The sequence below is a fragment of the Puma concolor genome, chromosome B2 (genome assembly GCF_028749965.1).
Source record: "Puma concolor isolate L17-30 chromosome B2, mPumCon1.1.hap2, whole genome shotgun sequence".
NCBI classification, from domain to species: domain Eukaryota; kingdom Metazoa; phylum Chordata; class Mammalia; order Carnivora; family Felidae; genus Puma; species Puma concolor.
The window spans coordinates 33288145-33301007 of NC_141671.1; the positions used below are offsets into that span (position 1 = coordinate 33288145).

A 12863-nucleotide genomic window follows, 5' to 3' on the forward strand; every position below is an offset into this window, starting at 1 on the left:
AATGAACACCTAGTCCTTCCTAACTGGGGACCCTGTGCTGATGGATGGCTTTATCCAACTTCCCTCACGTGTCGGCACCACACTCTTCCCATTTAACAGATGAGGAAACAGAGGCCTTCCTATTGAACAGATGGAAACAGAAGCTGGGATTCGAACTCAGGCCTGTGAATCAGAGCCTGTGCTCTTGAGCAGTCTGCACCATGGTTCCTCCTTGAGGAGCCATCTTTGTGTCTGCCCAGGGGGCAGGGGTGGGGAGGGGTGGAGACAGACAGGGTCTGGTGTGCTGAGCTAAGATGTGTAGGCATTATTCCGTCAGGGATGAGGAGATTCAGGAGGATTTCAAGCAGGGGAGCAGCAGAGTGAACTCACTGCAGCTGTAGCATCTGTTCTTAAAAAAAAAACCTTTTGGGGGGATGCCTGGGCAGCTCAGTCGGTTAAGGGTGGGACTCTTGATTTCTGCTCAGATCATGATCCCAGGGTCTCAGGATCAAGGCCCGCATTGGTTCCAGCATCTGTGGGCTCTGTCAGTGGAGGCCTGACTTCTGGAAGCAAGAAGAGCTGTTCCAGCAGGGCTCGCTCCAGGGATGGACATCTCCAGCTCCAGTGCTGTGTGGGGGTACTGGAGAGACTACTGGGCTGCCAGTCAGGGGCTGGGCTTCTGGCTCCAGCTGCCATGAATATACGTGTGTGACCTTGAGGTTTGGTGCTCCTTCTCTGGGCTTTTGTCATCTCTTTTTGGCAGAGAAGTCTGGATGAGGTTTTTCCAAACTGCAGTTAAATGTTTGGTTACATCAAAAAAAGCAATTAAATGGGTCACAATCAGTATTGAAAAACAAAACAAAATACAGAAATAGAACAGAAAATATCAGAGTGCATCACAGGTCACAAGGGTAAGTATTGTTTTGTGAAACTATTGTTTCACTTACATATAGGGGGTAAGGGGGTGGACTGCTCTGATGTAAAATGTATTTATTACTATGGGTCCTGATAAGAAACTAAAACACTGAACTCAGCAATCCTGGAGGTATTCCCCCCCCACCCCCCAATTCTAGGGGTCTTTGTGAAAAAGCCACACACCCAGGACTCTTCTCTTCATTCCCCTGGGTCAGCAGCTGTCTCTTTGCTCTTAGCTGCCTCCACCCCTCCCTGGGTCTCTCTTCTTCCTGCTTCAATCCAGTCCCCTCCTCCCTTTCTCCCAGGGACAAGCCCCCCTTCACCCCCCTTCCCAGGAAGTCCGGGTGGGGATTTCAGAAGAATAAATGTGATCCAATGGGGGTGGCTGTGGGCACTCTGTGCCAGGAGTTAAGATAAAAGGACTAAGAAGCAAACACCCAAGCACCCAGGAACAGAACAGAAAGTAGGCGAGCTGGGGACGTGGGTTTGAGGGCAGGACTTCGTGAGCAAGAGCTCGGCGGCGACACCGCAGCGGGTCACTCCCAGAGGGCCAGCACCGGCCTTGTCATTGTTGGCACTCGGTGCGCTATTAGCGAGAGAAGGTAGCTTTCTCTTTCGCCATTTCCCCACCCCCCTTTAAAAAGAAAGACAGAAGGAGCCAAGAGTTTGGGAGCCAACTCCTGGAGAGGGAGCGGCCGAACTGATTCGGAAGTTGGATCTCTTTGTACACAGGAATGTGGAGAGAAAAAAACAAAACCCACCCCATTGCTTCATTTCCCCTCCAAGCCCAAGCACTTTCTATTGTGCAATGAAAAGGCTTTTCACGTTGAGAAAAATGAATCCCGATTTGCGCTGCAAAGGAATGAGCGCGCCTCTCGGTGCGAGACGGCTCTCAGCTGGGACGCTCCCGGGTCCTCTGCGCGCGGTTCAAGGTAGCGCCCGCAGGGGCGCTGGACCCCCTTCCGCCGGCGCCCGCACTGGCTCTCACCGACCCGAGGGCAGAGGAGTAGAGAGCCCGGGGAACCCCAAGGGGAGAGAGCCCCCATACGGCTGGGCCTCCCAGGGATGGCGGTTCCGCGAGTCTGTCTAGGGAGTCGCTGGAGCTGGAACTCCGAACCCGGGAGCCAGCGGGAGCTCCAGGACTCCTCGGAGTAGCGCAGGGCAGGCGGCTGGTTCGGCGCCCGGGAGGCCTGGCCCCGGACGCGCGAGGGGCGCAGGGCGCGGGGAGGCGGGCAGGCGCACATGGGTGCAGACGGGCCGGCGGCGGTGGGGTGCGGGGGGGGGGGCCGGGGTGTGGCTTCCCCGCCTCCCGGGCGGGATTTGCATGTGTGTGTGGCGGCCCCAGACTTCCTGCTCCTTCTACACTGCAGGTACGCGCGGGCCGGGCCGGGCGGGCGGGCGGCGGGCGCGCCGAGACGCGGGCACCTCCTCACCCGGACGCCACCAGCGGCTCCCGGGCCGCGCCGCGCCGCCTTCCGCTCCGGTGGCCGCTAGCCCGCCCTGGCCGCGCCGAGCGCCCTGCTCGCGGGTGGGGGCGCGCCCCTCCGGCCTCCACGGTCACCTCCGTCCTCTGCACCGAGCCTGGCCTCGCGCCCCTTGGCGCTCCCACCGCCCCGGGTCCCCGGAGGGCCGCAGCCATGAGCGAGATGTCCAGCTTTCTCCACATCGGGGACATCGTCTCCCTGTACGCCGAGGGCTCCGTCAATGGCTTCATCAGCACTTTGGGGTGAGTGAGCCGAGTTCGAGGGGGGCGCGGGCAGGGAAGGGGCGCCGTAGGCCCTGGTACCAGTTGCGTGCGTCCTGCCGCCGCCCCCCGACAGAGGACCTGGAAGTCCCCAGCTTCAAGGAGCGGGGTAACGGCTCGCCTCCTTCTTTTAGAGAAAGGAAGTGAAATGTTTGCCCAGGTAGAAGTCGGGCACGCTGCGGGAGTTGGTAGGAGGCGCCCCTTAGGCGAAGCCTCCACCCTCGCGCGCTCGACTTTCTTCGGAGCGGGAGGAGAGGTTGAGACTTCCTCTGCAGGTGGTCCCGGGGCGGGGCAGGTGGGTGGCTGGGGCCTGAGTTGGGGAAGGCATCCGGGCCTGGACGTGACTGGCTGGGGGGGAGGGGCGGAGCTGTGGGGGAAGGCAGAGGCAGCTTGGAGCCCGAAATCCTCTTGTTAGGGTCCAGTCGCACCTTTGAAGGGTCGCATCTTTTCCTTCTAGCTCTGTCCTCCCCTGCCCCCCTTAAGTAGGAGTGCCTTCTCAGCCCTCCCCTACCAAGAATCCTAGGTCCTGGCCCCTTCTCTCCGCCTCTCCCGGTCAATTTCCTGCGCGGCTCATCTGGCGTCCCTTGGTCCCCGGTCCCAGGATCTCCCGAGCTCTCTACAAACATTAATTAATTCTGGCCATCACCCCCCAGGGTCTGGATAAGCAGGGAATCTATTCAAGTCCCTGGAGAGGCCTAGGCCTGAAGCAGGCATAGGGCAGGAAAGGAATTAGGCAGAGCCAATAGGTTTATCTTCAAAGGAGTAGTTGGGTGAGTCGCAGGGGCGGTGGGGGGGGGGGGGGGCAGGGGGCGAGTGAGGAGGTAGAGTGGTTTCTCCACCTCTCCAGCCAGGCTCCAGGGCAGGTCTTGCTCCCTTTGTCCCATGTTCAGTCTGGGGACTTGTGTTAAGTTGGCTCATCTTCCTACTGCCCCAGCCCCCCGGCTGCCTTTAGGATAAACGCACCCTCCTCTGCTCTCCCTACACATCAGGACACCCGCCAGCCAGCCACAAGGTGCCTCCTCTCTGGGGGTTTTGGAGGACAGCCCTGGAGCCCTCAACCCAGGTCTGGCTCTGGACCTGGCCTGGCTCACCGCTAAGGCTGGGAAGTGGGAGTCACCTGGTTCTCTTGATGTCTCCCAGGGTATTTGGGAGTTTGGCTTTAGTCCTGTAGGAAGGGGAATCCAACAGGACTGGGGCTTGGAGGGCTGGCTCTGCCAGCAGAGGATTCTGACTGGGAACTCCAGCATACCTGCTCTCCTTATCCTTCTTGGTGCCTCTCTCGTTCCCCTCCCCGTTCAGATGTGGAATCCCCAGCCACATGTCCTCGCCCTCACTAGATTTGACTTCTCTTGCTCCTTTCCCCAGAGGATGGGGGTGGAACCACATCTGGGCCAGCATCTGTGCAGGCCTCCCCCAGGGAGCACGGGCCGGGGGACCCCTTGCTGCTGCTCTGGCCAGGGCTGCTGTTTGAAACTACTAGCCTGCACATAGTGTGCACACAGTAAACACCTCCCATAATGCTGAGGGAAGGAGGAGAGAATGTGGGGGAATTGGGGGCAGACGGAAGCCCCCCACCTTGTGTCTGAACAGCACTGGGAGCTTTTGGCAAATGATCATCTCCACTGTTGCTTAGTGCCTGGTTCAGGGCTGAGCACAAAGTGGGTGGGGTTTAAAAAAATTTTTTTTAACATTTATTTATTTTTGAGAGACAGAGAGAGATAGAGCACAAGCAGGGGAGGAGCAGACAGAGAGAGAGAGACACAGAATCCAAAGCAGGCTCCAGGCTCTGAGCTGTCAGCACAGAGCTGGATGCGGGGCTTGAACTCATGGACTGCGATATCATGACCTGAGCTGAAGTCAGCCACCTAACCAACTGTGCCACCAAGGCACCCCCCCTTTTTTTTTTTTTTAATAAATGTTTATTTATTTATTTTGAGAGAGAGAGTGCAAAGGCAGAGAGAAGGGGAGAGAGGGAGAGGATCCCAAGCAGGCTCCAAGCTGTCAGCACAGAGCCTGACCCAGGGCTTTGATCCCACAAACTGTGAGATCCTGACCTGAGCTGAAATCAGGAGTCGGATGCTTAACCGACTGGGCCACCCAGGCACCCCCGAAGTGAGTGGTTTTTAAGTATCTATGAGATCTGTCAGAATCAGGGGAAGGATCTTCTGCCCTCCACACAGCCCTCATCCCCTCAAAACAGATCTGTCACCTCCCAACACAGCTCCCTCCTGCCTTGGCCCTTCCTGCCCCCAGGAGCGCTTCCTCCAGTCCATTTTGACCCTGGGGCAGGACCTGGTGACCTCCGATAGCACTTCTACTCCAGGGTGCCTGTTCCCTATGCAAACACCTCCAACAGCTCCTGACTTTCCACCGATGGATGCCCCCCTCCCAGCTTGGCATTCTGGCACCCTCACTTAATTTACTATTTTTTTCCCCCATTCACACCCTCTGAAGTTCTAGGTGCACGATACTACCCTGATTCCTGGAACCTACCCCACGGTCTAGGTCTCTTTACCTTTGCTCCTGGGTTGCCCCCGCCCTTCAGCCAGTCTCCACCTGGGTAAATCTGACCCACCCTTAAGACCTCATGCGAAGTGACCTTTTTTGAGAGATCCAGCTCCTCCTCCCCCAGCCTGGCAGAATTAACCCTTCTTTCTCTGTGCTTTGCACTGCTTAGCACAAACTCCTCTCTGGGATTGTGTTGCTTCACGATTAGTTGGGGATTTTTCTGTAGGGCCATCTAATGCTGGGCAATTTGCCAGGATTAACTAATTCATTACACCATTCATCCGCTCAGGCTGTCTGCAGGCACCGTACTGGGCACGGGGGGCCTCTGTGGCGAAAGAGGGAGCCTTGTGTCTCACCTTCTTGGAACTCAGTCAATGAGAGAATGATTTCTAAGCACTGCTAAGTCCTCCCTACTCAAAGTATAGTCCTTGGTACAGCAGCAGGAGCGTCGCCTAGAAGCTTGCTACAAGTACAGAATCTCTGACCTCTGCCTGTCCCTCGGAATCTGCCTGCTGATCCCCATGGGATTTGGTGCCTTAAAGTGTGAGCTGCACTGCTTTAAGTCATTCTCTCTCTGCCCCATCCTCGCCAGAATCTTTCTGGTGGCCCCAGAAAGGGGCCCCTTGGCTTTCACCCTGGCTGTGGGTGCCCATGTCTGTGATTTGAGTGAGTTCCCAGGCTAGTCCAATGTTTGATATCCAGGAGGTGCCCAGTAAGGGCTGGATGAAATGAATTTGTTGAAGACAGGGGCCCCCTTGGTGGGCAGAGGAGCTGGTCAGCTGGGAGATTGGGGGGGGGGGGGCGGCATGGGTGGAGGAGGGAGTCCGGGGCAGCCTTCAGTTTCTGGCCAGGCACTACAGGGCAAAGTGGAGGAAGCTAATTAGAGCTGCCTGAATAATTAGAGCTCCTGGTGAAGATTGTACATTAACTCCAGGTTGAGAGGATGGGAGGGGTCTGGGCAGCAGATCCTGGAGCAGGTCGGGACCTTGGCAGGGAAGGGAAAGCAGGCCCATGCCTGTTCTTGGCAAGAGAGTGTGGCCAGGACCACTGCCTTGCACCTCACCCTGGGTGGAAGGCAGCAGAGGCCAGGACTGGAGCGACTGATCAGGGCCAGTGAAAGGTGGAGGATTTAATGCGACTCCTGGCCAGTTGCTGTGGGGAACTGGCCCTGAGTGTGCAGGGTGGGCCCCTCAGAGTCTGACATCCAGTTCCTTGCAGGTCTCTCTGAGTGGCCAGAGGGGTGGGCCTTGGCCCACAAGGAGTAAGTTGGGGAGTGCAGGTGAACTGGGTCTTGAAACTGAGCTCCCAACGTTTGTCAAAGTGCCTTCCTTGCTTGGAGTTCCATTTGGGGGCTTTCAGGGCCTCCGAACCTGTATTGCCTGGGGCTGGGTGATCACAGGGAATAGGGTCAAAAGACGCCCCCCTTGGGGTTCTCTGTCCACCTTCCAGCCTGATTCACTTCCCCAGAAGGGTGGGCACTGGAGGTCAGCACCCAGAAAACATGGAGGTAAATATGGAGGAAGCCCCAGGTCCCCAGGGTCAGGACCCTTACATCAGTAGTCCCAGGGGCAGGGTTCTCCTGCTTTGTCACTAACTCTCTGGTTGATTTTGGCAAGACTCTGCCTTCTCAGAGTGTGTTTCCTTCAGCCTGATGTTCTCTAAGGTGCTCTGCACCTGAGAATCCCCTGGTATCTTTAATTGTTTTTTTCTTTACATCTTATTTATTTTTGAGACAGAGAGAGAGAGAGCACAAATGGGGGACGGGCAGAGAGAGAGAGGGAGACACAGAATCTGAAGCAGGCTCCAGACTCCGAGCTGTCAGCACAGAGCCGATGCGGGGCTCAAACCCATGAACCGTGAGATCATGACCTGAGCCGAAGTCAGTTGCTTAACTAACTGAGCCACTCAGACACCTCTCCCCTGGGATCTTTAAGAAAACATTTTTTTTTCCAGCTTCCAAGTCCCATGTCAGACCAACTGGGGTCTAAGGGTTGGATTTTTTAAAAACTCCCCAGTGATTTTACCTGGGGTGGGGATCCCTGATCTAAGGGCCCTCCTAGACTGACAGGCTGTAGGGAAGCCTACCTGGTCCAGAGGACCCATCTCTTCACCTTCATCAGACTTCTTTTTTTTTTTTTTTAATTTTTTTTAACGTTTTATTTATTTTTGAGACAGAGAGAGACAGAGCATGAACAGGGGAGGGTCAGAGACAGGGAGACACAGAATCTGAAACAGGCTCCAGGCTCTGAGCCGTCAGCACAGAGCCGGATGCGGGGCTCGAACTCACAGACCTCGAGATCATGACCTGAGCCAAAGTCGGCCGCTTAACCAACTGAGCCACCCAGGCGCCCCTCATCAGACTTCTTTAAGCCATTTAACAAACCTTTATTGAGCACCTACTATGTGCCAGGCACTGTTCTAGTCACTGGGGAGTCAGTAGTAACCACGATAGAGTTCCAGCCTGTTCCAGTCTATACAATGGGGAGCTGGGTGAGATGGTTTATAAGGGCCCTTTGAGCCTTAAGTCTCTGAGACACATGTAATTCCAGGGGGGAGGGCACTGCCCCTCCCGTGCAGACTACATTCCTGGAGCAGATTTCAGACCTGCCTTTGGCTTTCATTTAATTGTGATTTCACTGGAGATGCCGGACTCCTTTCACCTGGAGATGCCCTGGGGCACAGGGCAGGGTCTGGGCCTCAGCTAGGCCAATTCATGCAACTTTTTTTTTGAAAATACATATTTTTTTGTTAAAAAAATAATATATGGGGCACCTGGGTGGCTCAGTCGGTTAAGCATCTGACTTCAGCTCAGGTCATGATCTCACAGTTTGTGAATTCGAGCCCCACATCAGGCTCTGTGCTGATAACCCAGAGCCTGGAGTCTGCTTCGGATTCTGTGTCTCCTCTCTCTGCCCCTCCCCTGCTTGTGCTCTGTCTCCCTCTGTCTCTCAAAAATAAATAAATAAATTTAAATTAAAAAAAAAAGTTAAAAAATATATATATGTTCCACAGAGAACACTGGAAAAACTCAAAAAAATGATCTGTGATATTACTGTGACTTACATTAACATTCTGCATGTGAATCTTCAAACCTTTTATTTACACAAATAAAGTTACAAAATGATGTCAAACCGCACATATGGCTTTGTATCCTGTCATACACGGGGGTGGGTATGTTAAGCTGTATTTTCTTATGCCAACACGCCATTGTTATAGCTGCATAGTGTCCCTCGGTAAGATGTATCCTCATTTATTCAAGCAACTCTAGTATCGGGCATTCAGGTTGTTTCTAAAGTTTTGCCCTTATAAACAATCCGCACTGAACATCCTAGTCCATACATGCCCTAACACTTGTCGGGTTTTCCTCTCAGGCTAAATTCCCAGAAGTGGAATTCTGAGATCAAAGAAAAAGCGCATCTTTACATCACAGGCTCTCTCAAAACTCTGCCTGTTTCTCTGGCGGTAGAGGTACTGAGAAGGTGACCCTGTGCCTCAGGGGCTCTATCCCCCCTTCATGTCCTAAGTTTGGGGGTGCTGTACTAGGGGGTATGGGGAGAAAACCAGCTTCCACCCTCAGAGTTGGGCGTGGTGACCGTGATGGAGAGAGGAGGGATGAACTGGAGAGAGGGGCTGTGTAGGGGTTGCCTGAGGGCAGAATCCAGGGTTCCATGGGGAGGTGGGGGCGGGGACGCCAGGGACCCAGGCTGCATCCAACTCTCAGCCTTAAAGAATCCTGCTGTAGACACTTGCTCACACTGTGCCCTGCCCTACATTCCTGACCCTGCATCCCCTCCCGACTTGGCCCAGTGGGGCTATGGGGTGGGTGGGGCAGTGGCTTGGGTTGGGGGTGGGGTGATGTGCTGGATTTTAGGGTGAGGCCACACCAGCGCTCTGCTCTCAGCTCAGGGGGAAGTTTCTGGGTTTCGACTGCCCCTGGGCCCGCATATGGAGCCCCTGCAGTCCACCCCGGGCCTGTTGTCCACGCAAACACCCCATGTGGAGCTGGGGGGCTCCTCCCTGGAAGTGGGGGCTGTGAGAGAGGAGGGAAGAAGGTCTGGGAGAGGGGAGGTGGGCAGAACCCAGACCTCCAGGAAGTTCATCTCAGGCCTCTGAGTGTGAGTTCCGAGTCCCCCTGAATGTGTCATGCTGGCAGTGGTACCCAGCACAGAGCCCCTGCAGTCACAGTTCCCTGCATGAAGGCCCCTGGTTTAGCAAGGCTAAAGGACTTGCCCTGGTTCACGTAGCAGGGGCCTTTCACACTGGAGACTGTGGGCACAGAGATGAGGCTAGGCCTTGACTACACAGTGAGCCCAGGGTGTGGGTGGGGGATGGGGCTGGGGCTGGGTGGGGACACACTGCAGAGGGCTTTCCACCTGGGGAGACAGGCAGGAGGGACTCCTCAGGGGACAGAGCAGAGGAGCACAGTGATCACAGTGGTGTGTAAACGTAGGTATTTTTTTGGCTATGAGGTGGGCAGAGCCAGAAGAGGCAGTGAACATGAACCTCAGCCCTGGGGGCAGCTGCAGGTGCTGGGGCAGTATATTTGGTTCTCAAATCCCTCCCATTACTCAGCCAGCCAGCCGTCACCCGCTTCCCCCAGCCTGTAGGAGAGCTGTCCTCTCCAGGCTGGGAGTCTAGAAACCGGTGACGGGAATGATCTAGGTCATGGAAGGCAGAATTCAGTCTGTGTCTCAGAGATGCTGCTGCTGCTGGCAACGGGGAGACTTTACAGAGCTTTTACAGTGGGTGGCCCTGGCCTTCACTTAGGCTGTCACTTTGGTCCCTCACCTCCAGCCAGAGGCACACATATAATTCAAAAAAAGTAAAAAGAACCATTTAGAATACCCATAAGCCCGCTTAGACGATAATTGCCCACATTTTGCCATATATGCTGCATCTATTTTTTGCTGAAGTATTTTATGGTAAATTACATAATTGCATGTTTTCGCCTCTAAATACTTCATTACACATCTCTAAGAAATAAGGGTATGTTCCTGTGTAACCATAGTACTGTTACCACACCCTTCAATAATTTCCTAATAGCATCCAATGCCCAGTCTGTAGTCAGATGTGCCCCATTGTCCTCAGTCTGTCTTTGACCACTGGTTTCTTTAATTCAGGATCCAATCAAGGTCCACATGTTACATCTGATTCTTATGCCCCCACCTCTTTCTTTCCCACGATGACACCGAGTTCCTGACAAGACAGGGTGGGTTATGCTATAGACCGTCTCACTTTCTGGATTTTGCGGCTCTGTTTCCCAGAGAGCTCTGCGGCAGTCTGGAGCCAGGCAGGCCAGGCCTCAGGGCCTGCCCTGCTGAATCCTAAGGCCTCAGTTACTATGTCAAGCAGGATAGGACAAGTCCAGTTCCGGGTTATGCAGAGCAGGAGAAAGGCTTGGGCCAGCAAGGCCAGTGGGTGAGGTGAAGGCCGACCAGCGGGGCAGCCCCTGTTTAAACTTTTCTGTCTCTTCTCAGCTTTCCCTCTTGTCTCTCCAGCTCTCCATCCCTCTTCTTAGCCTAACAGATACATCTCCCTGTGTACCGAGCAGCATTGTTGAGACCCTGGGACTTACCAGAGTCCACCAATCCTGAAAGCCAAAACCCCAGGCCTGTGGACAGAGGCAGCGCCCTGAAGACTTGCACATTTGCCCGGGATTGTTCTTTCTTTCTTTCTTTTGTTTTTAAAGTGTTTATTTATTTTTGAGAGAGAGAGAGAGAGAGCAGGGGAGGGGCAGAGAGAGAGGGGGAAAGAGGCCCCAAAGCAGACTCCGCGATGATAGCAGAGAGCCCGATGCGGGGCTGGAACTCACAGACTGTAAGATCATGACCTGAGCCAAAGTCGGACACAACTGAATGAGCCACCCAAGTGCCCTGCTTTTTATTTCTATTGGACCAAATTTAGTCATTTTTACCACCTCCATTATCTCTGGAAATACTCTTGGAGTTCACTGAGTGTGTGGCTTACTGTCCTTTTTAGATTTACGCTCTCTGAAGGGGAAGCCTACCTTGCCTGCCCTTAGGTCCAGGGAGTCTATCTCTTAGCCTTCATCAGACTGCATTAAGTCATTCAACAAACATTTACTGATTCATGCTTGTTTTAAGTTCCATATACTGGGCTCTCTGGTGATACATGGTGGATCCTTCATAAAGAAAGATATGTAGAGGTGAAGTAAATGGATGTTTTTATAGGGATGCAGAAATGAATTTCTTTTCTCTGATGAGCCAGAGATCTGAGCCAGAGATCCATTCCAGCCAGTGAACCTGGTTTCCTCTTCCAACATTCCTCCCCACCCCCACCTAGTGGGTGGGACTTTGCTGCGTATTTGGAGAAAGGGATTCTAAGGCCCTCATCCACCACCAGCCAATCCCAGTATTCCAACAGGGCCTGCATTGGGAGAGGGCTTCCATGGATCTGGCCTAGATTTTTGGGGTGGTGGCCAGTGTCCTGGTCTGGGAGTCAGAGATCTGGGGTCTGGAACTGGCTGTTCCTTTAACTTGTTGTGTGCCCTGCTGCTCAGTTTCCCCTCCATGCCTCAGTTTCCAGGCCAGATTGGGAGGGGCTGACTAGAGTCCCTCAGGCATTTCCCAGTCTATGATTTCCCCCTCCTGTGGCTTCTGTGATAGTGGCCATGTTGGTAGGTGCCGGTTTTGATTCAGGTTCTTCTGATAGTCACCTGACCCACTTCTAGGTCCTTTCTTCCTCCTCCTTATCTAATCTTTCCAGACAGCACTGACCCGCCCCACTGCCTTTTCTATGACTCCCACCTGGATCTCAAAGTCCAGCCAGGGCAGAATGGGGCCACTCTGGTCCCTGGATGCATTTGCCTTCCTCTCTTCCCTTAGACTGAGGTCTGGGGGTGCAGACCCCATGGACATTTCAGGGACGGCAACCTCCGCCACAACTGTGTACAGCAGAGTTTTCAACCATCTCTTCTTCAGAGGGTCCAGGGCAGCCCTGAATACAGGCCTCCGGCCAGACCCCTCCCCACTTGCGCTCATCTCTCTCTGCCCACTTGGTGGATGCCCTGTTGGGCCCTGCATGGTGCAGGCTCAAACTGGCTTTGTGCCTCCCAGCAGATGGAAGGCTCACAGTAGGGACTGTCTTCAGGGCTGCTGAGTGTCCTCTGGGCTGGCCCTGAGGTGGGGAGATGCAGGGGTCTAGGACATGACTCCTGTCTTCAGGTCACTCAGCATGTTGGGTATGAGCTTCCTGATGGTAGAGATGACACCCAGCACCTAATGGCTTCTCTGTAAGGTTTTGTTGAACCCATGGAGACCTCGGTTGTACATGTGCCACCAACTGACCAGCTGTGTGTGTGTGTGTGTGACTGGAGCGGGTAGGGTGATGGTGGTGTTTAATTTCACTCCTTGAACCACACACTGGACTGTCGTAAGAACAGAATTAGGTATTGGATATAAAATATACAACAATTTACAACGTGTTCCGCACACTGGAAAACTAGTTTTTCTAACGTGGTCGTGGCTGGGGTGTCACCTGCTTTTAGATGAGGAGCGATGTGGTGGGAATGGGCAGGGAACTCTGCAGGAGTCTAAGCACAGCCTTGAAAATGGCAGGGCTTGGCAGGACTCGGACAGGGACAGGGATTCTGGTGTGCAAACGCCTGGAGGTGGGACGATGAGATCAGCGGGCTGGCGGAGGGTGGGAGTCAACCCTTCCCGGGACCTCAGGCGGAGACGGAGACGGAGACGCGCTC

The 12863-nt window shown here is 54.3% G+C and overlaps 1 protein-coding gene across 3 annotated transcripts in view; it reads left to right on the forward strand.

Moving 5' to 3' along the window:
• The first annotated feature begins 2247 nt into the window (after positions 1-2247).
• ITPR3 (inositol 1,4,5-trisphosphate receptor type 3) overlaps positions 2248-12863 on the forward strand; it is a 67372-nt gene continuing 56756 nt past the window's right edge. For 2 of the 3 annotated variants that reach the window (XM_086706611.1, XM_086706612.1), the window contains exon 1: positions 2251-2620. In XM_086706611.1, coding sequence (XP_086562737.1) covers positions 2532-2620 — 89 coding nt within the window. In that variant the 5' untranslated portion in view covers positions 2251-2531. Of the gene's footprint in view, positions 2621-12863 lie in introns of all 3 variants that reach the window. The other variant, XM_086706613.1, reaches the window with a different exon arrangement.